This window comes from Ranitomeya variabilis, chromosome 1 (genome assembly GCF_051348905.1).
Source record: "Ranitomeya variabilis isolate aRanVar5 chromosome 1, aRanVar5.hap1, whole genome shotgun sequence".
NCBI classification, from domain to species: Eukaryota; Metazoa; Chordata; class Amphibia; order Anura; family Dendrobatidae; genus Ranitomeya; species Ranitomeya variabilis.
Window position 1 is genome coordinate 907,537,781 of NC_135232.1, and position 25,682 is coordinate 907,563,462.

At 46.2% G+C, this 25,682-nt stretch overlaps 1 protein-coding gene across 2 annotated transcripts; it reads right to left on the reverse strand.

The window, feature by feature from the left end:
* Nucleotides 1–16,665: 16,665 nt before the first annotated feature.
* RPL34 (ribosomal protein L34) lies at nt 16,666–25,456 on the reverse strand. Of its 2 annotated transcripts, none has more exons than XM_077278995.1 (5): nt 25,325–25,456; nt 21,624–21,698; nt 21,443–21,542; nt 20,274–20,377; nt 16,666–16,793 (listed from the first exon to the last, which is right to left on the reverse strand). In XM_077278995.1, exons 2-5 carry the CDS (start codon nt 21,686–21,688, stop codon nt 16,709–16,711), a joined length of 354 nt encoding a protein of 117 aa, XP_077135110.1. In that variant the 5' UTR covers nt 21,689–21,698; nt 25,325–25,456; the 3' UTR covers nt 16,666–16,708. The 2 variants fall into 2 exon arrangements, with proteins under 2 accessions (XP_077135110.1, XP_077135111.1); XM_077278996.1 differs by lacking the exon at nt 25,325–25,456 and adding an exon at nt 25,161–25,322.
* Between the last annotated feature and the right edge of the window lie 226 nt (nt 25,457–25,682).

The following is a 25,682-nucleotide window of genomic DNA, read 5'->3' on the forward strand; positions in this document are numbered from 1 at the left end:
AATTAACCATAGGTCCAAAAGATCACAATCTGGCAACGGATTCTGAAAGTGATAAACTCACAATTAAAAACAGTCAAAAACAATCAAAACCAAACCAAAAAACCACACACAATGTTAAAAGTTTTAAAAGACCGACACTAACATACCATGTACACAGAAAGACCAAGGAAATGGCGATTTACAAAAAAGACCCAAAACCAAAATTTTCATTTAACCCTTGTGGGGCCAGTGTACCCAAACGGTAAATCCACCGGCTTTCCACCTGCGCTAGGGCTTTGCCCAAATCTCCACCCCTGGGACCTATAGTCACAAGATCTATACCCTTAACTATCATAGCGCGGGGATTGCAGTTATGAAACTTTTTATAGTGTCTCGGGAGTGTCTTGAGACTGGCGAGATCTTCAACCGTCACAGCCTTCTCTATATCCCGTACATGTTCCCGAACACGTAACTTCAATTCCCTAGTTGTAAGGCCCACGTATACCTTGCCACAGGGGCAGGTGGAGTGGTAAATCACCCCTTTCGTGGAGCATGAAATAAATTTCCGAATCTCATATACCCTTGAGCCATCAAAATTGGTGAATTTTTTGGTTTTGATACAGTTGGCACAGGCCTTACACCTGCCACACGGAAAGAAGCCCACCAAATCCGTGCCCCCATTTTTCTTCTTTACAGGCTCATAGTGGCTATGCACCAAGATATCCCTAAGGTTTCTTGATCTCCTAGCCACTATATCTGGTTTTTTGGGGATAATTGATCTTAAGATTGGGTCTGTATGCAAAACGGCCCAATGACTCTCCACAATTTGCCTAAAATCCTGCCACTTGTTATGATAACCTGTGATAAGTCGTATCTGGTTCTTATCATCCTTCCCTCTACTGCTGTTGTTACCATACAACAAAACGTCCCTAGATGTATTTTTTGCTCTTGAGAGCCCTCTCCTAATGGTCTTCCGACCATATCCGCGTTGTGAGAACCTATCAGCTAGATCCTCTGATTGCATCACGAAGTCAGCCTCGTTGGAACAAATGCGGCGAACCCGTAAAAACTGACCAACGGGTATTCCTCTGATTGTAGAGGGCAAATGTGCCGACCTGGCATGAAGCAACGAATTTGTAGCAGTACTCTTACGGAATACGTTAGTGACAATGTCTCCTTCCGGGCGGGCACGTATCTGCAAATCAAGAAAATCGACTGATCTACCGTATTTAAAGGTAAGTCTGATATTTAATTCATTCTGATTCAAGTTGGTCATCAGGGAATTAAGCTCCGCTGTGCTCCCCTCCCATACAAACCAGATGTCATCAATATATCTCATCCATTCTTGGATGAGATGACACTGGGGGATGGGATTACTCATAAAGATGTCCCTTTCCCAAGCCCCCAGGAAAAGGTTTGCATAGGAGGGGGCACAGCAGGCCCCCATAGCGGTGCCCTGTAACTGCAGATACGTGCCACGCCCAAAAACAAAGACATTGTGTGAAAGCGCATATTCCAACAACTCCAGCAATAGTTGGACTAGCTTTCTATCTAAATTACTGCACTCCAAATACCAGGCCACCGCTCTCAACCCATCAGCATGTTTTATTGAGGTGTACAGTGCCTCTACGTCAGCGGTGACCATAACACTCCCAGGACTGAGTTGAAGATTATCCAGTCTGCGCAAAGCAGCTGTAGTATCTTTAATAAAAGAAGGAAGTTGTGACACCAGGGGTTTCAAATAATAATCCAGGACTTGGGTGATAACCTCACAGAGACCACCGTTGCCGGACACAATCGGTCTGCCCTGAGGATCAACGGGGTCTTTGTGTATCTTAGGTAACAAGTATAACGTAGGCATCCTGGGGTGCATATCTCTAACCAATTCCCACAGTCTTTTAGGAATTATGCCCTCCTGGAAAGCCCTTTCCAATACGTCACTCAATTGGTCCTGAAAACGCTTCAAGGGGTTACCGACCAGTTTTTTGTAACAATCTCCATTGTTAAGCAATTTATATGCCTGTTTCTCATACAAGGTATGGGGCCAGATCACTAAATTTCCGCCTTTATCGGCCGGTTTAAAAACAACGTCCCCCCAACCTTTCAGGATATCCAATGCTTTCTTCTCAGACTGTCTAATATTGGAAGGGCCAAAGCCCCTCTGGGCGAGTTTCTCTATATCATTAGTCACCAGCTTCGTGAAGATCTCTACTGCTGGACAAGTATTAAAAGCTGGGAATTTCTTTGGTTTCCCGACCAAGTGGTTCGGGAATCCACTCACCTCAATAGGATTGCTTTCCAATTCCAAAGCTTCTAAGTTAGCCAAAGCCTCCCTCTCTTCCTCCGTATCAAAAGTGTTATCACCCTGTCCCTTGTGATGGAGCCTCTTTAAAATCAACTTCCTCGAAAAAAGATGTAGGTCCTTCACGGATGTGAAGGAATCTAAAGAAAAAGAGGGACAAAAGGTAAGGTTGGGTTAGGTTGTTTGTTCTCAAGGAATTTTTTGTGAGGTGCAGGTGGCTACTTTGTGCTGTGGTAGGCTATAAGGCCCAGGAATACAGTAGTTGCTAATCTTGACTATATTGAATTTTGATGTACTGCACACAATGATAGTGGGATAATTTAATATTGGGTTACGATCCGCCGGAGGTTTTATACTATAGCAGGATGTGAATGCATTTTATTGGGACCTGATCAGTTATTTAGTCTGCACTGCCACTTTAAATTTAATTGAGTTTTTCTAAATTTTTTGCTGCATACCTACATTTATTATGCATATTATGCAAGGAAATATTTGATGTACCTGGATTCGCATAAAGCCAAAATTCGCTGGTCTCTATATTGACATTTTTATCTGTGATTGTGAGGCATTTTTTAACTTTGTGTATTTTTATGTGTTAATAAAGATTTTTGGTTAAAAATTCAAACGCTTCGTGACTATGGGAGTTTAATAACTCTAGTGTCAGTATGTTCTCATTAATGTTGAAGTGTTTCCCATTCTAGGTTTAGTGGAAATGGGTTTGTGCTTTATGTTTATTATACTTTTTTCACAAAAAAATTACTTTGTAACCAAAGTTTGTTATTTTCAGAAGAGTATCAGGTGAAAATGGACCTCAAAATTTGTTGTGCAATTTCTCCTGAGTACGCAGATACCCCGTATGTGGAGGAAAGCCACTGTTTGGGCGCATGACAGTGCTCAGTAGGGAGGGAGCACTGTTTGACTTTTTGTACACAAAGTTGGCTGGAATCAGTTTGGAGACCCCCTGATGAACATAAACAGTGAAAAAACCCAAATTCTAAGGCCGGGGTCACACATGCGAGTTTTACGGACGTAAGAGCGCAGAAACTACGTCCGTAAAACTCGCATTACATACGGCACAATTATTCTCAATGGGGCTGCTCCTATTAGCCGTATATTACGGTTCAGTATTATATGGCTTTCTACGGCCGTACAAAATCGCAGCATGCTGCGTTTGTCAGCGTATTGCGCAAATAATACGCCAATGAAAGTCTATGGGGGCGAGAAAAATACGTATTCCACACGGACCAGCAGTGTGACTTGCGAGAAATATGCAGCGGTGTTAGTGAAAAGTCGGTAATTCAATTGCCGGCTTTTTCCTTCTCCTTCACAAACCCGACATGATATGAGACATGGTTTACATACAGTAAACCATCTCATATCCCATTTTTTTGCATATTCCACACTACTAATGTTAGTAGTGTGTATGTGCAAAATTTCAGCGCTGTAGCTGCTGAAATAAAGGGTTAAATGGCGGAAAAAATTGGCGTGGGCTCCCGCGCAATTTTCTCCGCCAGAGTGGTAAAGCCAGTGACTGAGGGCAGATATTAATAGCCAGGAGAGGGTCCATGGTTATTGGCCCCCCTGGCTACAAACATCTGCCCCCAGCCACCCCAGAAAAGGCACATCTGGAAGATGCGCCTATTCTGGCACTTGGCCACTCTCTTCCCACTCCCTGTAGCGGTGGGATATGGGGTAATGAAGGGTTAATGCCACCTTGCTATTGTAAGGTGACATTAAGCCAGATTAATAATGGAGAGGCGTCAATTATGACACCTATCCATTATTAATCCAATTGTTTGAAAGGGTTAAAAAACACACACACACACACACACACACACACACATGATTTAAAAGTATTTTAATGAAATAAACACAGCGGTTGTTTTAATATTTTATTGCTCTCTCAATCCATTTCCAGGCCCTCGCTTGGCAAAATAATAAACGCACAAGATACATACCTTCTGATGTCCGATCACTTCCCACGATGTAATCCATCTGAAGGGGTTAACTAATATTACAGGCAGGAGCCCTGCTAATGCAGCGGTGTGCTCCTGCTTGTAATTCCCCGGCGAATGAATGAAATGTAGGTCATTGACCTACATTTCCTTCAGTCGCGGTGATGCGCCCCCTGGTGGATGTCCTCATATGACCTGGAGCGTGGGAAAAAGTTCCCAGGCTGCAGTTCATGAGAACATCCAGCAGGGGCGCATCACCGCGACTCAATGTAAGTACAAATCCAGCTTTCCTTTCAGCACCCGGGGGATTACAGGCACGAGCGAGTGGTTTATCGCAGCTCGTGCCTGTAATATTAGTTAACCCCTTCAGATGGATTACTTCGTGGGACGTGACGTTTCAGCAGAAGGTATGTATCTTGTGTGTTTATTATTTTGCAAAGCGAGGGCCTGCAAATGGATTGAGAGAGCAATAAATTATTACAACAACCGCTGTGTTTATTTCATTAAAATACTTTTAAATCATGTGTGTGTGTGTTTTTTAACCCTTTCAAAGAATTGGATTAATAATGGATAGGTGTCATAATTGACGCCTCTCCATTATTAATCTGGCTTAATGTCACCTTACAATAGCAAGGTGGCATTAACCCTTCATTACCCCATATCCCACCGCTACAGAGAGTGGGAAGAGAGTGGCCAAGTGCCAGAATAGGCGCATCTTCCAGATGTGCCTTTTCTGGGGTGGCTGGGAGCAGATGTTTTTAGCCAGGGGGGGGGCCAATAACCATGGACCCTCTCCTGGCTATTAATATCTGCCGTCAGTCACTGGCTTTACCACTCTGGCGGCGAAAATTGCGCGGGAGCCCACGCCAATTTTTTCCGCCATTTAACCCTTTATTTTAGCAGCTACAGCGCTGAAATTTTGCACATACACACTACTAACATTAGTAGTGTGGAATATGCAAAAAAAATGGGGATATGAAATGGTTTACTGTATGTAAACCATGTCTCTTATCCTGTCGGGTTTGTGCAGGAGAAATGAAAAGCCGGCAATTGAATTACCGGCTGTTCACAGATATCGCGCTGAATGAAATATAAATACAGAATATATATATATATATGTGTCTCAATGACATATATATATATATATATATATATATATATATATATATATATATATATATATATATATATATATATATATATATATATATACTGTATATATGTTTTCCCGAACATTTGAGCACATAAATCCATTAGATGTCGGTTTTGCAAGCCTGCGCGAAAATCTCGCAGTACGGATGCCATACGGATTACATACGGAGGCTGCCATGCGCAAAATACGCTGAAACACCCTGACTACGGATCAATATTTTGGGAACATTTCTCCGTATTACGGCCGTAGTACGGACGTATAATACGTGGCGTATTGTCTTACGCCAAGTGTGACCCCAGCCTAACTCCAACCCTAACACAGCCCTAATCCCAACATTAACCCCAACACACCTCTAACCCTAATCCCAACTCGAACCACAGCCATAACTCCAACACAACCCTAACCCCAACACCACCATAACCCAAACATCAGAATGTTCTCCATGGCATCTCCCGACTCTGTCATGTCTGTCACATGTGCTCATGTGAACCTGCTCTCATCTGTGAAGAGCACAGGGCACCATTGTCAAATCTGCCAATATTGGTGTTCTCTGTCAAATGCCAATCGCTCTGCATGTTGTTGGACTGTAAGCCCAACACCCACTTGTGGACGTCGGGCCTTATACCACCCTCATGGATTCTGTTTCTGACACTTTGAGGAGACACAGGATGTTAGTGGCCTGCTGGAGGCCATTTTGCAGGGCTCTAGCTCTGCTCCTCCTTGCACAAAGGAGGAGGTAGCAGTCCTGCTGCTGGATAGTTGCCCTCCTACAGCCCCCCCCCTCCACATCTCCTGGTGAACTGGCCTGTCTCCTGGTATCTGCTCCATGCTGTGGACACTGTGCTGACAGACACAGCTACCCTTCCTTACAACAGCTCGCATCGATGTGGCATCCTAGTTGAGCTGCACTACCTGAGCAACTTCTGTTGGTTGTACAATAGACACCACCTCGTGCTACTGGACCTCTAGGGGTGAGAGCAATGACACAATGCAAAGGTGATCAAAACAACAGTCAAAAAGGATATAAGAACAGAGAAATGGTCTGTGGTCAGCCCCTGCAGAACCATTTCTTTATATGGTTTGTCTTGCTAATTGCCTATCATTTCTGCCTGTTGTCTGTTCCGATTGCACAACAGCAGGAGAAATGGATTCACAATCAGTGTTTCATAACTGGACAGGATGATTTCACAGAAGTGTGATTGACTTGGACATAAACAACAAAATGTAAGTGTTCCCTTTGTTTTTGAGCAATAAAGGCTAAACACTCATTATGTACATTACATTTCTGCTACACAAACCATATATATGCTACATACCTATAGACATTGACTATATGTAGAGACCACAACATATACACTTACCGTATAAATACACTACAAGCATAATTTATATGTGTTACAGCCAATGGTGGCGAGCATGGATTTGTGGACCCACTGTGCTACAGGACTGGACCTGCCTAGGAAGGGGTGTAGCCAAGGCCTCTTTCACACTTGTCGGTACGGGTCCGTCGCTATGCAGCTGAATGCTCCAGTCCCGAGTTCCAGCGGCACTGCCAGGTATTGAGGCGAGTTTCTCTCATTGCACTCGCAAGTGTGACCCTGGCCTTCGGCTGAAGTCTGAATTCCTGAGTAAATGTGGATACCTCTCTCAATAGCCTGTATTTAACGGTAGGTGGGATCCTGCTGTAATTAAAACCGCAACATGTTGAAGGGCAGAGAGACCCAATTAAAGCCTATGGTGGATGGACAACTATTTCCCATTTTCTGTTTGTGCTGAAATGTTTAGTGTCACATTTGTGTTGAAGTGAGCTGACTATTCTTCTGCTCAGAAAACATTCTCATGCTTTAGAAGAGAAGGCAATGGTAATATTGAAAATTTGAAGTAAAATGTTAAAAAAGAACAAAAATTAAAAAAACAACAACCAGGCAATGCCCATATTTAACCCCTTAACGACCGCCGATACGCCTTTTAACGGCGGCCGCTAAGGGTACTTAAACCACAGCGCCGTTAATTAACGGCGCTGTGGAAAAAGTGAATAGCGCCCCCCAGAGTCGGATTTTCTCTGGGGTCTCGGTTACCGGGGGTAGCCGAGACCCCAGAGAACATGATTCGGGGTTTTTTTACCGACCCCCGAGTGGCGATCGCCAGTAATTAACCGTTTACTGGCGGCCACAAAAAAAAAATAAAAAATGCGATTTCCCATTTAATTTCTCTGTCCTCCGATGTGATCGCACATCAGAGGACAGAGAAATGGGGTCCCCGATCGCCCCCCGATACTCACCTGTCTCCCCCGGTACTCCTCGTGGCTCCCGATGGGCCCCGCCATCTTCTTCCGGCACCCGGGAGATCTTTGGGGTCTCGGCTGCTGGGGGTAGCCGAGACCCCAAAGAACATGATCGGGGTCGGTTTTTACCGACCCGTTTTGCGATCGCCGGTAATTAACTGTTTACCGGCGACCGCAAAAAAAAAGAAAAAGCGATGTGTAATTTTCTGTCCTCTGATGTGATTGCACATCAGAGGACAGAGAAATAGGGGGATTCGGGGACCCTATCATACTTACCGGTGTCCCTGGGTCCTCCTGCATCCCCTCCCACCCGCTGGCTTCTTCCTGCTTTCTGCTGCCATCTGCCGGCCGGCAGGAGAGAGGAATTGGGGCTAGGGCTAGGAATAGGGTTAGGGTTAGGGTTGGGGCTAAATTTAGGGTTAGGGCTGGGGCTAAATTTAGGGTTAGGGCTAGGGTTAGGGTTGGGGCTAAAGTTAGGGCTAGAGTTAGAGTTGGGGCTAAAGTTAGAAGTAGGGTTGCGGCTAAAGTTAGGGTTAGAGTTGGGATTAGGGTTTGGATTAGGGTTGGCATTAGGGTTACGTTTGGGATTAGGGTTAGGTTTGGGATTAGGGTTAAGGTTAGGGTTGGGATTAGGGGTGTATTGGGATTAGGGTTAGGTTTGAGGTTAGGGTTGAGATTAGGATTAGGGGTGTGTTGGATTTAGGGTTCTGATTAGGGTTATGGTTTGGGGTTAGGGTTGCGATTATCCTTAGGGTTGTGATTAGGATTATGGATCGGGTTGGCATTAGGGTTAGGCCTCTTTCACACTTCAGTCTTTTGGCGTCAGTCTGAAACCGCCATTTTCGTCAAATAGCGGATCCGCCATTTTTTTTTGGCGGATCCGCTATTTTTCCATAGACATGCATTAGCGACGGATTGTGGCGGATGGTCGTCCGTTCCATCCGCCATGCGACGGATCCGTCGAGATTTGGCAGACGTCATCTAGACATTGACGGCCATTGTAACATTTTTTGTCTGCGTCGAAATGGCGGTTCGAACCGGATCTGTCGCGTTCGTCATTCCATAGAATGGCTGCCTATGGGCGACGGATCCGTCGTTACCGTCATTTCGGCGGATCCGTCGCCCCAATCCGCTTTTTCAATTGCGCATGCTCCAAAAAGTAGATACTTTTCCCAGACAACCCCCAAGTAACGGATCCGTCAAAAAACCAGATCCGTTAGAACCGTTTTCTCAACAATTGTGACGGATCCGTCGATCAGTCACTATGTCGGAGCTGACTGACGCCAAACAACTGAAGTGTGAAAGAAGCCTTAGGGGTGTGTTGGGGTTAGGGTTGGAGTTAGATTTGGGGGGTTTCCACTGTTTAGGTACATCAGGGGGTCTCTAAACGCCACAGCCAATTTTGTGCTCAAAAAGTCAAATGGTGCTCCCTCCCTTCCGAGCTCTGCCGTGCACCCAAACAGTGGTTTACCCCCACATATGGGGCATCAGCGTACTCGGGATAAATTGGACAACAACTTTTGTGGTCCAATTTCTCCTGTTACCCTTGTGAAAATAAAAACTTGGTGGCTAAATAATCTTTTTTGTGGAAAAAAAAAATATTTTTTATTTTCACAACTCTGCATTATAAACATCTGTGAAGCACTTGGGCATTCAAAGTTCTCACCACACATCTAGATAAGTTCCTTTGGGGCTCTAGTTTCCAAAATGTGGTCACTTGTGGGGGGTTTCTGCTGTTTAGGTACATCAGGGTCTCTGCAAACGCAACATAATGCCCGCAGACCATTCTATCAAAGTCTGCATTCCAAAATGGCGTTCCTTCCCTTCTGAGCTCTGCCGTGCACCCAAACAGTGGTCCCCCCCCACACATGGGGTATCAGTGTACTCAGGACAAATTGGACAACAACTATTGGGGTCCAATTTCTCTTGTACCCTTGTGAAAATAAAAACTTGGGGGCTAAAAAATATTTTTTGTGGAAAAAAAAATATTTTTTATTTTCACGACTCTGCATTATAAACTTCTGTGAAGCAGTTGGGCATTCAAAGTTCTCACCACACATCTAGATAAGTTCCTTTGGGGGTCTAGTTTCCAAAATGGGGTCACTTGTGGGGGGTTTCTACTGTTTAGGTACATCAGGGGCTCTGCAAACGCAACATAACGCCCGCAGACCATTCTATCAAAGTCTGCATTCCAAAACGGCGCTCCTTCCCTTCCGAGCTCTGCCATGCGACCAAACAGTGGTTTACCCCAACATATGGGGTATCAGCCTACTCAGCATAAATTGCACAATACATTTTGGGGTCCAATTTCTCCTGTTACCCTTGAGAAAATAAAAAATTGCAGGCTAAAAAATCATTTTTGAGGAAAAAAAAGGATTTTTTATTTTCACGGCTCTACTTTATTTCTGTGAAGCACTTGGGGGTTTAATGGACTCACCACACATCTAGATAAGTTCCTTAAGTGGTCTAGTTTCCAAAATGGGGTCACTTGTGGGGGGTTCCCACTGTTTAGGCACATCAGGGGCTCTCCAAACGCGACATGGTGTCCGATCTCAATTCCAGCCAATTCTACATTGAAAAAGTAAAACGGCACTCCTCTTCCAAGCTCTGCAGTGCGCCCAAACAGTGGTTTACCCCCACATATGGGGTATCGACGTACTCAGGAGAAATTGCACAACAACTTTTGTGGTCTAATTTCTCCTGTTACCCTTGTGAAAATAAAAATTTGGGGGCAAAAAGATCATTTTTGTAGAAAAAATGCGACTTTTTATTTTCACGGCTCTACTTTATAAACTTCTGTGTAGCACTTGGGGGCTCAAAGTGCTCACCACACATCTAGATAAGTTCCTTAAGGGGTCTAGTTTCCAAAATAGTGTCACTTGTGGGGGGTTTCCACTGTTTAGGCACATCAGGGGCTCTCTAAACGTGACATGGCATCCGATCTCAATTCCAGCCAATTCTGCATTGAAAAAGTCAAACGGCGCTCCTTCTCTTCCAAGCTCTGCGGTGCGCCCAAACAATGGTTTACCCCCACATATGGGGTATCAGGAGAAATTGCACAACAACATTTATGGTTAAGTTTCTGTTTTTACACTTGTGAAAATAAAAAAAAATGCTTCTGAAGTAAAATGTTTGCAAAAAAAAGTTAAATGTTCATTTTTGCCTTCCACATTGTTTCAGTTCCTGTGAAGCACGTAAAGGGTTAGTAAACTTGTTGAATGTGGTTTTGAGCACCTTGAGGGGTGCAGTTTTTAGAATGGTGTCACACTTGGTTATTTTCTATCATATAGACCCCTCAAAATGACTTCAAATGTGATGTGGTCCCTAAAAAAAAAAAACGCATCCTGCAAAGTTGTCTGCAGGATGCGTTTTTTCCCCATAGACTAACATTAGCGACGCATTGCGACGTATTGACACACGTCGCAACCATCTTGCGACGGTTGCGTCGTGTTGTGGCGGACCGCCGGCAGCAAAAAACGTTACATGTAACGGTTTTTTTTGTGCCAACAGTCCGCCATTTCCGACCACGCATGCGTGGCCGGAACTCCGCCCCCACCTCCCCACACCTCACAATGGGGCAGCGGATGCGTGGAAAAACAGCATCCGCTGCCCCTGTTGTGCGACGCTTGCACAGTATGTGACGGCCCGGTACCGACGCTAGTGTGAAAGTAGCCTTACCGGTAATTGTGTTTTATGGAGTCCACAACAGCACCCAATTGAGAGAGGGGAACTGCCCATAGGAACGTCACCGCTGTGCTCTGCTCTTACTTTACGGCAGTCAGTCAGAGCAGGAAGCAGACTGCGAGGGACCTGACGGACACCGGAATGTGAGTATGTACTGTTTGTTTTGTTTTTTACTTTTACGATGGTAACCAGGGTAAACATCGGGTTACTAAGCGCGGCCCTGCGCTTAGTAACCCGATGTTTACCCTGGTTACAAGCGAACGCATCGTTGGATCGGTGTCACACACACCGATCCAACGATGACAGCGGGAGATCCAGCGACGAAAGAAAGTTCCAAACGATCTGCTACGACGTACGATTCTCAGCAGGATCCCTGATCGCTGCTGCGTGTCAGACACAGCGATATCGTATGGATATCGCTGGAACGTCACGGATCGTACCGTCGTAGCGACAAAAGTGCCACTGTGTGACAGTACCCTCACTCCAAACCCTTTCGTGCGGCCCTGAAAGGAAACAAACAGAGCCCTACTCTGCCCCCAGGGATGAGTTCTGTCTATATAATGTAGGACAGCTCTCCTCACATCTAACGTGTGGAACCTCACTTCCTCAGGAGTAGAAGGGTTAGCAAAAAAGGAGAGAAGAAAAATCTCCTGACTTCTGTGAAAGCTAGCAGCTACCTTAGGGATGTAGGAAGAGTCTGGTTTCAGTACTATCCTATCAGAAAAAACTAAAAGAAATGGAGGATCAATATATAAAGCTTGTATGTCACCAACTCTTCTGGCTGACGTTAATGTGACTAACAGAGCAGTCTTTAACGATATGCATTTTAAAAAAGCAGACTTTAAAGGTTCAAATGGATAACCTGTCAGAGCATCAAGGACCAGGTTCAGGTCCCAGTGAGGTAAACGAGCAGTGTGTACAAGGTCGCTATCACACGCTGTAATAAACCGTGAAACCCATCTATCACTGGCAATATTATAACTATATAGGACTCCCTAAGCTGATATCTGAACCTTTAACGCCTTTACCCCCAAGGGTGGTTTGCACGTTAATGACAGGGCCAATTTTTACAATTTTAACCACTGTCCCTTTATGAGGTTATAACTCTGGAACGCTTCAACGGATCCCAGTGATTTTGACATTGTTTTCTCGTGACATATTGTACTTCATGTTAGTGGTAACATTTCTTTGATATTACCTGCGTTTATTTGTGGGAAAAAATGGAAATTTGAGGAAAATGTTGAAAATTTTGCAATTTTCCAACTTTGAATTTTTATGCCCTTAAATCACAGAGTTATGTCACACAAAATACTTAATAAGTAACATTTCCCACATGTCTACTTTACATCTGCACAATTTTGGAACTTTTTTTTTAATTTTTGTTAAGGAGTTATAAGGGTTAAAAGTTGACCAGCAATTTCTCATTTTTACAACACTTTTTTTTTTTTTTAGGGACCACATCACATTTGAAGTCACTTTGAGGGGTCTATATGATAGAAAATACCCAAGTGTTACTTTAATCCAGCGATCCTGGTCTCTATAGGACCTCCTTTTACCGAACGGCCGCTTTTTGAAGGCCCTCCTGTAGGATAGAACAAATTGGTTAAGTGCTCATTGAGCACCTTGCCAAACAGGTACTTACCCTGGCATGGAATTGCGCACAACTTAGATTTTGACTGCTCATCACCCTTCCATCCGTAAGGCACGGCGAGCAGAATTTGCGAGACCGGCTGATCTGGATGCCAGGCGTAGGGAGTCTGCCGAAGCATCAGCTAGATATGCTGTAGCTCCCTTGGTCAACAGGATAGAGGACAGCAGCTTCTCTCTAGAAACTACTTTCCTGATCTGCTCTTCTAACTGATCGACCCAGATCAACATTGACCTTGCTGTACACGTGCCAGATGTAGCCGGTCTAAAGGCTCCAGTACAGGATTCCCATGATCTTTTGAGAAGTGTCTATGCCTTGCGGTCTAGAGGGTCAGATAGAACCCCAGTCTGCTACTGATAGGGCAGAACATTTTGAAGTTGATGCCACTGCAGCGTCCATCTTGGGAACTTTGGACCAGATTGCCAAATCTTCAAAGGGATACCTCCTCTTGAAAGATGTGGAAGGAACCCTCACTGTCCCCGTTTGTCCCACTTCTTCCTGATCAAATCTTTCACCACTGTGATGACTGGAAAGGCTTTTTTGTGAGAGCCCTGCAAACATGATGTCCTGGGTAGATCTGGCCTCTTTTGCATCTGTAATCCCCATAGTATTTCTAACGGATTTTACCAGGTTATGAATGCGCTCTATGGGAAAACAGGATCATCCTTCTTCATCCGATGAAGATGTTGAATGAGAAGAACTAGCAGACCTAACTTGGTCACTAGAGGAAGAAGAGCTAGAGGGAGGGGTAACATTTCTTGCTCCGGCCTTATGTTTTTTAGGTTTATCCGAGCATTTAAGGGTCTGGAGCACTTCCCTTATCATTACTCGTATATCAGTGGACCTGAGGAATGATTCCTCCTCTAAAGTCTGGCCGATACACCTCTGACACTGTCTTAATAGAGGTGTCAAGAAGGGGCCGCGAAAACAAGACACATTCTTTGTGTTCATAGTTTTTCTGCCTTTTTTTTTTTAGCCTAAAAGGAGTGTACAGAAAGAAGGGGCAATCAGCTTAGTAGGCAGAATCATGTAACACTCATCCAGTGAAGCTTGTCAATGTGGTACCGGTTCTGGCGGCAGAGGCACAGCAGGGGTAGTAGACGGCACAGATTTCTTGCTCTGTACAAACTTTTCAGTGGAGTCGCCCTCACGGGAGCGCCCACTGCTGCTCTTAGGGTACATGTCCACATTCAGGATGGCCGGCGGTTTGGACCGAGTGGCAAACTCGCTCAGCCCCCTTCTGGAGACGCGATGATGCCGGATGTGTTCATTGCACACATCTGAAATCATCGCACCCCACACATAGGGCCCTGTGTTTTACCTTGAGGGGCCGCCGCAAGGTAAACAGACATGCTGCGTTCTAAAAAGACGCGCCGCATGTCCGGAATCGCAGGGCTGCCGGATGCGTGTTACCACGCATAGTGGAGACGGGATTTCATAAAATCCCCTCCACTATGCTGTAACATCTGGACACTGGGTGTTTGACGCTGCGGCTCTACGCAGCGTTTCCTGAACGCGGACACGTACCCTTAGACTTGCTGTGGACCTACACTTCCACCACCTGGGGGTGCATCTCGGAATCTCCTGGAGACATCTTGTGTGCACACCAGCAGCAGACACCACTGGATTTTATACATACCACTCCTCTCCACGCTGAGAAAGTCTCCCCGGATGTGAATCTTGATCGCTTCCTGGTCAGGAACGCTAACTGGCCATTGCGCATGCACGGGACCCAAACCCGAACGTATGGCCCTACAAAGGAGCAGGGAGGCTGATGCCCGCACCCTGCCCCCCCTAGGATGAGTGCCAATCGCACACCACGCTCCATGTGAGCCAGGGCGGCCTTCCCCAGACCCTGGCCTCACGCCGTCCATCGCCAGACGAGGTGGGAGTATGACAGGCAGGGCTTCTCTGGTGCTGCTTCTGGTGCCACAGACCCTGCCGCTCCCATGGAAACCACACAGGCGGCTGCAAAAGGCCCAGGTAACCAACTGAGGAGGCGAGGGGGACCACCCTTTTTATCTGTAGGATTCCTGCTCCGATGGGCGGGTCCCCTCTCTCAAGTGGGTGCGGTCGCAGGCAAGAAGAAAAATGAGAATTTAAAAAAAAAAAATAAAAAAAACAACAAAACTAAGTGTACAAACTTAATATGGTTATGTACACTTCCAATAAACGCAGAGATGCCATGGCCACGTTGCAGAAGATCTCATTTATATTGTCTTTACAATGAAATTTAAATTGACTTATTCTGATTAAATTAGCTTTTTCTGCTGCGATTTCAGAATGCCAGAATAAAAGCTGTTACCGCAGCCACAATGTATGGGTATGGTTGCAGCTTAAAGGGTTTGTCCACTACTCAAGGCAACCCCTTCTTAAACTAAATCTATGGCCCAGATAAAATAGCCTATATTCACTTATCATGCCAGCTCCGTTCCAGTGGTGTCGGCACTCGCGGTACCGGGACTCTCGTGCGGTAGACTGACAAGTGATGCCCAGGGACCAATCAGAACTAGCATCAAGTCTCCACCTTCACAGAAACCGAACATGAAGAGGAAACCCAGTATGAGCTACAGCCCTGTTCACTTCATACGAAAGCAGACAGTGACGCCAGTGCCGATTGGGCGCCGAGGTAACCTGTCAACACATCACAGCCCCAAAAACAGCGAGTGCAGACACCGTGGGAACGACGCTGACACGGGAGGAGAGTATAGGCTTTATTATATCGAATTATCCATTTTGAATATCCATTTTGTTTAAGACAGGTTTGTCCTAGTAATGGAAACCCCCTTTAAAGACATGACACTATAGCTTAAAAAATTGCAAAAGTCACCACATTGCATAGGGCCTAGTAATCAGAAGAGGTCACTGTGATGCCGTAAGTAAGGTGGCTCTGGACTGACGTGATTAGACCAGAGTCATGAGTCTTTTTGCTCAACTCTACCGATTATGTTGCTGAATGATATCTTCACGCTTTAGGGTACAGAGGGACGTACCCAACGGTCAGCAATCCCTTCTCTTCATGTGAAACAAAGCTTTGCCATGCTTTGGGTCATTATTCTGGAGCAGAGCTCAATAATCCAGTCAGATGGTATAGCGTGACCTTTAAGAATACACTGGCTTCTTACCTTTATAATGAAATATTAGTCCAATCCAACCCCAGAGTGGCCACCCTTCTTCAATCTTAATAGTCATTTCTGAAAAAAGAATCCCATTTATCCAAGACCACGTTTTTCTTTGTTATGCCAGTATCAGTCTACAATTCAACCATGTCACTTTCTTACTATATAGTTGTATTAAACTATAAGGCATCTTCTAAACATATCTAAAGTAACTTTATAAACCAATACAGAGGCAGCAATCTTCTGTAAAGATCCTTATAGTAGGCCCGTGTGCATGTTCATCTCTCACCTGTATGCCAAAAATTAGTGCACAGGTGTGTGCATGCTTCCTTCAGTGGCTGACATTTTACATAAGTGGTGTATGTAAAATTAAAGTTACACCACAACAAACCTAGGAGTGCTGTAAGATTAGCTGAAAAGTGTGTGTGCGGTCCCCACTAACAGCAGCATTCATGTGTTTTGGACTGTAAGCCGGACCCCCCAATGTGCTGCACAGGGCTGTAACTAGAAGAGGCAGAAGAAAGCACTGACAAGAACGAGCTACAAGAGAAACATTTATTTCGATGTGATCAATAAACGGGATGTTATTTTGCCTTCTGGCTCTGTGCTTGAGCCTTCAGTACTTTGACAACAATCTTCTGCTCCTCAATGAGGAATGCCCGCTTAATTCTGCAAAGAAAGAAGAAAAAGCTTCTTTTATAGCCATCGCATATGATATACAGCTTAATATAAATCGACATACACACAAACAAAAACATCCGGGCACTTAAGAGGGGAAGATTTACCAAGACTAGTAAACTGTGAGGCAAATTCCTCAATACAGTGCAAGAAATATATCCCCAATTCACACGCAGCGTTTTCTTCTGCAGTCAAAATGCCCATTTTTCAGCATTTTTGCGTTTTCTTTCCAAGGTATTTAGGTGTTGGTTACATGTGTGGTCTACAGTAAATGTTTAATAAAGTAAGATTTAATCACCAAAAATGCTGGTGCCCCCTCCCCCACACTTTCTTTGGGTGAATGTAGCTGAATAGATATGGGGTCAGGCTAACAAATAAAGTAGCACTCTGCTGCGCTATGCACTAGATGAAATTTGAATTCCATTACTGCTCTAGATAAGAAAAAAAGCGATGATACTTAGAGCATAATTTGGCCAATTCACACATGCCCAGCAGCCATGATAAGATGATACTCGCTGCTGGGTACCTATCCTAATGCGATTCATCTCTTGGGCGGTAGACTACATTTATATGGGAAGGTAGGACCCTGCTGTGATTAAAACCACCAGAGGCAGAGTGCTCAGTCAGAGAGCCTATGTATACAAATATCATAAGACTGACCATCAATCACTGTGAACAGGTGCTTACTAAGAGTAGCCATCTCCATACATAACTAACAAACGGCCCGTGGCAGTTTGACAGCAGGATCCTACCTACCCATGTAAATGTAGGCTATCAGCCCATGAGAGGAGTCACATTAGGTTAGGTTCCCAGCATAAGAAGATCGCCTTGCAGGGGCGGCTGGGAAAGCATGAATTGGCCAAATAACGTGCCAAGTATTTTGGAACATATGGTACTTCAAGATAAGTACTCTGCTTCAAGTGACATGAATGATTGTTCTCAAACATCATGTATGAATCCTATACGTACCATAGGTTTAATCCTGTTTATAGAATTGAAACCTGCCTCTAATGATGGTACCATCACAGTCTGTATCAGGGATTTATTATAACTAGAGTTGAGCAAATTTGATAGGGTCAGGGCATATTTGGCAAGCTATAGCACTTACCGAACAAGCTGCAGAGGGAACCCGGCTTCCTGGATCGCATCAGCCGATCAGCACCGCAGCTGCCTGTGTCGCGGCTGTGTCACAGCACATGCATGGAGAACCCAATACACAGGTTCTCCATGCATGTGTTGTGACAGTCACACAGCAGCGACACATGCGGCTGCAATGCTGATTGGCCGGCGTGATCCAGGAAGCCGGGTTCCCTCTGCAGCTTATTCGGTAAGTGCTATAGCTTGCAGAATAAGCAGGGACCTGATCAAATTCGCTCAACTCTAATGATAACCCCTTATGTGTTACATTTGAAACCTCGCGTTACCGCTTATTTGTTATCTGCGTGAGTGCCCATTGAAGAGAGGGTCACCCAGGCTTTATTGAAGGGAACCTGTCACCCCCCCCCCCAAGTCGTTTCAAACTAAAAGAGCCACCTAGTGCAGCAGTAATGCTGCATTCTGACAAGGTGGCTCTTTTAGTTCTGGGTGCTGTAACTAGAGAAATAATCCGTTTTTTTAATTTGTCAGAGATACCTGGTCTTCAGTCAAGGAGGCAGGCATTTCCCCCCTGCCTGCGTAGCCGCCCTGCCTGTGAATCCCAGCCCCGCAATGTGAATAAATCATAAGTCACTGCGGGGCTGGGATTCACAGGCAGGGCGGCCGCACAGGCGCAGTCACCGAGACTGCATATGAGGACAGACGGGCAGCGCAGCGCTCACTGCGCCTGCACCAGGCAGGAAAAAAGAGCGCAGGCGCCGGCTATTTTCAGGGGGGGAGTGACAGGTTCCCTTTAAGTTAGTACTCACTGGTTATGTCCATCACTATGGATAACTCGAGCTCATTACGTATCTATTACCTGCATGTGAGCGCCCACTAAAGAGTCACATGTGTGTTATTTAGTTTACTACTCTCATACTGTATCGATCTTTATGGACAACATTGCTGTATGTGACCTTATCTGATCTATTACTATCTGTCCTAGTACAAAATAGAGTTGGCTGGATCCCAGTAAATATATTCTTTGTTCATCTGGAACAATCTATATGACTATTAGAGGGATTCATCTATTTAAAAACATACCTAGGAGGCAAGCACATATTGATTAACATATATTAAATAACGGGCACTTACATAGTAATTTCTTTAAGGGAAATTATAGTGTCAGGTTTCAGAAATTTTGTACTGCACTTAAACACTTTAACGGGTGCTGGCTTGTTGAGGGATCCCCTTCAGGGTCAGGCAGGGTGAGCCTACGTGGAGATGTAGTGGCGCCCCCACTCCTCATAGGGTGCCAACCCTCGCTGCTAGGTAGGGAAACTGAGAATCATGCTCTCTCCCCTAGACATATTGTTCATCATAAATACCTGAAGATATGTGATTAACCCAACCCTGAATTGATCCACTCAGATATGGCTATATAGACTGGAGGAGATATATATATATATATTTTTTTTTTTTAGTTAATAAAATCTATATTTGAGAGGTTCTGTTTTTTCTTTTGGTTCTATACCTATCAGACCTTATTTATCTTTTTGGGTTTTTTTTTCCTGATATGTGAACCTACATGGTGCCGATCGCAGGTGGAGTAAGAAAAACTTTGGAGAGAGATTTCTCTAGAATACTACCGACTGATTCTTCTTTCTGAAGTGATTTTATTAAAGTAAATTTGAGAATATTAGAATATGTTATTCTGGCCAGTGGTCTCACAGATCAGTTACAATCCATGCTCACCACCAGGCAGAACGCAGGTGTACTTGTAATATATGTGTGTGTTACACACAACTTTTAACATGGTCATTCCGGAATCCCATATACCCCCCAAAAAAATTTCTTCCCATTACAAGTGCCCCAAATAATTCTATATCAATGTACAGCAGATTTTCCAGTTAAGTGACCACCTATCACTAACCCACTAAATGTAACAGGTGCACAAAACAGTAACTGACCCAATACATGTGGATAGAGGATTCAAAATACTAATCACAATCTAGTGAAAAAAAAGCCCCCCCCAAAAAAAGGCCAGAATTCAGGGCATGCTCAGAACGTTGCGATCAATTTTCTGCTAATTTATATAAAATTAAGTTAGAAAATTGCAAATTTTTCTCCAAGTTTCAGATTTTTCATAAATAAACGCAAGTCATATCGAAGAAATTTTACTGCTAACATGAAGTACAATATGTCACGAAAACACAGTCTCAGAATCAGTGGGATCCGTTGAAGCGTTCCAGAGCTGTAACCTCATGAAGTGACAGTGATCAGAATTGTAAAAATTGTCTTGGTCATTAAGCACAAAATTGACTGTCACTAAGGGGTTAAAGTGTTCTTTACAAAGAGCAGCCTTACTGACAATATTATAGTGTCATACAACCTTACCTGTCACGGACGCATTTTGCGCACATAGAACCACCATATGCTCTGCTGACGTGTTTTTTGGTCTTTGAAAGCCTCATGAGCACTTTGGGTCTAACTGCTCGGATCTGAAGAAAAGGAAACATGTCTAATTATTACAATCTTACAATTAAATAAATATGGCCGGTAAGAGCCTGCTCGGGTGGCCAGTAGCAGCTAGTGTGAGGGGCACTCAACCATTGTAGCTACACTGCATATAGTAAATGAACCATGTATATATAACAATCATCGGCCCATCTGCTTGTTGGGGTATGTTCGCACAGTCAGTAAACGCTGTGGTTTGGACGCTGTGTACATCCGCAGCGCCCAACCAGCAGCATCCAGATGTTACAGCATAGTAGATGGGATTTCAAGAAATCCCATGCCCACTATGCGTGCACCGATGCCCGCGGCTCACCCGCGGAGACAGACATGTGGCTCGTCTCTCTAGACCGCAGCATGTCAATTTATTTTGCGTAGACTCACCCATACAATGTATTTTACACTGTGAATCTGCATGGTTCAATGAACACATGTGGAATCACCTGCGTTCAGAAGTTGACAGCGCTTTGGACGCAGCGGACATGTGCTGCGTTCAAAGCGCTGCTGATTCCTGATCGTGGGAACATACCCTTAGAATGTGATTCTATGACACATACGCGATGCAGCAGATTTACAGCACTAGTGCACTTCTACATTCATAGCATGTTCTTGCCATGGTAGAGGCAGGTTTCATCACATAAACTGGCACAAAACAGGAATTGACAGACAAGCACATTGTAAAAAAAAAAAACATGTTACTGTGACAGTAAGTGAATTTCTGATGGAAAAAAATGACAAATTGTTCCGTAGACACTGGCCAGTTAGAGAAGGCTCTGAGACAATCTTTGACTCTCTCTTCTGCACTATTGGACATGAAAAGAGCATAAGCCTTTAATAATAGCAGAAATTAATGGATGCATTGGTAATGGCAAGTGTGCATGCTCTGCCGATTCAGGCGCCATCCTTCAGCTCTCAGTCCCCAAGTCTATCAATGGGTGACAAGTGTCACACCACCACCTTACTTTCATGACCAGTATTGAATCGAGACATCTCAGCGATTAACACATTTTACCCTCAGTAATATCGATTATTAAATATATGTGGACACTTACACCACGAAGTCTTCCAGGGCAGATGCCACATGCCGATTTGGGGGCTTTGCCAACTTTCTTGGTGTACAGATAAACAATTCTGTTTCCTGGTGTTCGAGACCTAGGAACAAGACCATCCATAAAGTCCATAAACACATGATCTAGAAATGATTGATTACAGGGTATTCCGTAAAATACTTACAGCCGGGTCTTGTTGGAGGCTGTGTTGTAGGACAGCCTACGACGGTATGTCAGGCGTTGAACCATTCTTTAAGATCTACAAGGGAAAAGGGACAGGTCAAGCACTGCTGAAATATTTTCCTTCTCCATAGAGGCGACTGACCCAAAGCAATCATTTTATCTGATAAACCCTCTATAGTGGTTAAAAAGATTTTCCAAAACAGTGTTCATTATTGGCAGGTGCTGAATCATGCCAAATCCTAATAGAGTGTCATTTACACACCTTTGTGCCGGTTCAAGCAATTGTCCGGTAATCGCTCATATGCGATTGCCACTCTGAAAATTAATTTAATGGGGTGACATATTGCCATTTTAAACTTGTGACCACTTTTTAAACATTAAATGCCCACAGTGATAAAAAAACTGGGCTCAGTTTCCTCTCTTGTCTGCATTAATCAGGTCACAACTGAAGCACAGCAACCAATCATTGTACCCCGCTGATGTAGATGGCACGAACCGCTGAGTAGGGGAGTGTTGATTGGGTGCAGCACTGTTCATGTGACGTCACCACTGCTTCCCATCACTGGCCTTGAAAGCTTGTGCCACCTACATAAGCTAGGCACAGTGACTGGATTAAGCATTGATGACATGATGTCACTGCTACTGGAGAAGCGGTGGAGAGACCATGCTGGACCCCTAAGAGGAGAAGTAAAAGCTCAGTTATTTTCTGCGGAACGTGAGCACAACGAGGGCATGCAGCACCCAGGGACAACAGATACACACAGCAACACAGGAACGTGGGTATAACTAGGGCACACAGCACTACAGAGCCCGGCACATGGGTATAACTAGGGCACACAGCACTACAGAGCCCAGCACACGGGTATAACTAGGGCACACAGCACTACAGAGCCCGGCACATGGGTATAACTAGGGCACACAGCACTACAGAGCCCGGCACATGGGTATAACTAGGGCACACAGCACTACAGAGCCCGGCACATGGGTATAACTAGGGCACACAGCACTACAGAGCCCGGCACACGGGTATAACTAGTGCACACAGCACTACAAAGCCCAGCACACGGGTATAACTAGCGCACACAGTACTACAGAGCCCGGCACACGGGTATAACTAGGGCACACAGCACTACAGAGCCCAGCACACGGGTATAACTAGGGCACAGCACTACAGAGCCCGGCACACGGGTATAACTAGGGCACACAGCACTACAGAGCCCAGCACACGGGTATAACTAGGGCACACAGAGCCCGGCACATGGGTATAACTAGTGCACACAGTACTACAGAGCCCAGCACACGGCTATAACTAGTGCACACAGTACTACAGAGCCCGGCACACGGGTATAACTAGGGCACAGCACTACAGAGCCCGGCACACGTGTATAACCAGGGCACACAGCACTACAGAGCCAGCACACGGGTATAACTAGGGCACACAGCACTACAGAGCCCGGCACACGGGTATAACTAGGGCACACAGCCTGGTACACGGGTATAACTAGCGCACACACACTACAGAGCCCGGCACACGGGTATAACTAGGGCACACAGCACTACAGAGCCCAGCACATGGGTATAACTAGGGCACACAGCACTACAGAGCCCGGCACACGGGTATAACTAGGGCACACAGCACTACAGAGCCCGGCACACGGGTATAACTAGGGCACACAGCACTACAGAGCCCGGCACACGGGTATAACTAGGGCACACAGCACTACAGAGCCCGGCACACGGGTATAACTAGGGCACACAGCCTGGTACACGGGTATAACTAGCGCACACACACTACAGAGCCCGGCACACGGGTATAACTAGGGCACACAGCACTACAGAGCCCAGCACATGGGTATAACTAGGGCACACAGCACTACAGAGCCCGGCACACGGGTATAACTAGGGCACAGCACTACAGAGCCCGGCACACGGGTATAACTAGGGCACACAGCACTACAGAGCCCGGCACACGGGTATAACTAGCGCACACAGTACTACAGAGCCCGGCACACGGGTATAACTAGGGCACACAGCACTACAGAGCCCAGCACACGGGTATAACTAGGGCACACAGCACTACAGAGCCCAGCACACGGGTATAACTAGCACACAGCACTACAGAGCCCAGCACACGGGTATAACTAGGGCACACAGCACTACAGAGCCCGGCACACGGGTATAACTAGGGCACACAGCACTACAGAGCCCAGCACACGGGTATAACTAGGGCACACAGCACTACAGAGCCCGGCACACGGGTATAACTAGCACACAGCACTACAGAGCCCAGCACACGGGTATAACTAGGGCACACAGCACTACAGAGCCCGGCACACGGGTATAACTAGGGCACAGCACTACAGAGCCCAGCACACGGGTATAACTAGGGCACACAGCACTACAGAGCCCGGCACACGGGTATAACTAGGGCACACAGCACTACAGAGCCCAGCACACGGGTATAACTAGGGCACACAGCACTACAGAGCCCGGCACATGGGTATAACTAGGGCACACAGCACTACAGAGCCCGGCACACGGGTATAACTAGGGCACAGCACTACAGAGCCCGGCACACGGGTATAACTAGGGCACACAGCACTACAGAGCCCAGCACACGGGTATAACTAGGGCACACAGCACTACAGAGCCCGGCACATGGGTATAACTAGGGCACACAGCACTACAGAGCCCGGCACACGGGTATAACTAGGGCACAGCACTACAGAGCCCGGCACACGGGTATAACTAGGGCACACAGCACTACAGAGCCCGGCACACGGGTATAACTAGGGCACACAGCACTACAGAGCCCAGCACACGGGTATAACTAGGGCACACAGCACTACAGAGCCCGGCACATGGGTATAACTAGGGCACACAGCACTACAGAGCCCGGCACACGGGTATAACTAGGGCACACAGCACTACAGAGCCCGGCACACGGGTATAACTAGGGCACACAGCACTACAGAGCCCAGCACACGGGTATAACTAGGGCACACAGCACTACAGAGCCCGGCACATGGGTATAACTAGGGCACACAGCACTACAGAGCCCGGCACACGGGTATAACTAGGGCACACAGCACTACAGAGCCCGGCACACGGGTATAACTAGCGCACACAGCACTACAGAGCCCGGCACACGGGTATAACTAGGGCACACAGCACTACAGAGCCCGGCACACGGGTATAACTAGGGCACACACACTACAGAGCCCGGCACACGGGTATAACTAGCGCACACACACTACAGAGCCCAGCACACGGGTATAACTAGGGCACACACACTACAGAGCCCGGCACACGGGTATAACTAGGGCACACACACTACAGAGCCCAGCACACGGGTATAACTAGGGCACACACACTACAGAGCCCGGCACACGGGTATAACTAGCGCACACACACTACAGAGCCCGGCACACGGGTATAACTAGGGCACACAGCACTATATCCAAGGCATAGAGGGAGCCATGGCCCGGGACACGTCACACACAAACTATGGAGGCCGGATCCACGATAGATCCCTCACCGCCGCTACTGCTCGGAGCTGCACAAACATCACTAATATAACGATGCCCAAGGACCAACATGTCCGCCCTCCACCTCAGCGCTCTCAGCCGACATATCTAATACAACCCAGAGCAGGATGGAGAAGGATTCAGCTCGGCGGCGAACATTGAACAGCGGCCATACCTGGTGCCGCCGTCACCGGAAGAGAAAGGAAGGAGGGCAGGAAGGAGCCGAGTGCAGGAGTCACTGCCGGCCACGCCCACTCTGCGCTGCAGCCACCGTACTGAGGCCGGAGGAGGCTACGGAGGCGCAGAGGGGACACGTGTGTAGTGAGAGGCATTGTACACAGTGGTCGGTGACGTCAGAGGACGGTCAGGGCACTGAGGGCAGTGTACAGCCCCGCACAGCCGCTCAGTGCTGGCGGTAGTGACATGGCGGACACTGCGGGCTCCTACACCTTACAATAAGCAGAGTATTTCAGGAAGGGCCGCACTCTTATAGGACGGGGTGTGTAGTAGGTACACGGGCCTGTGTACCGTGC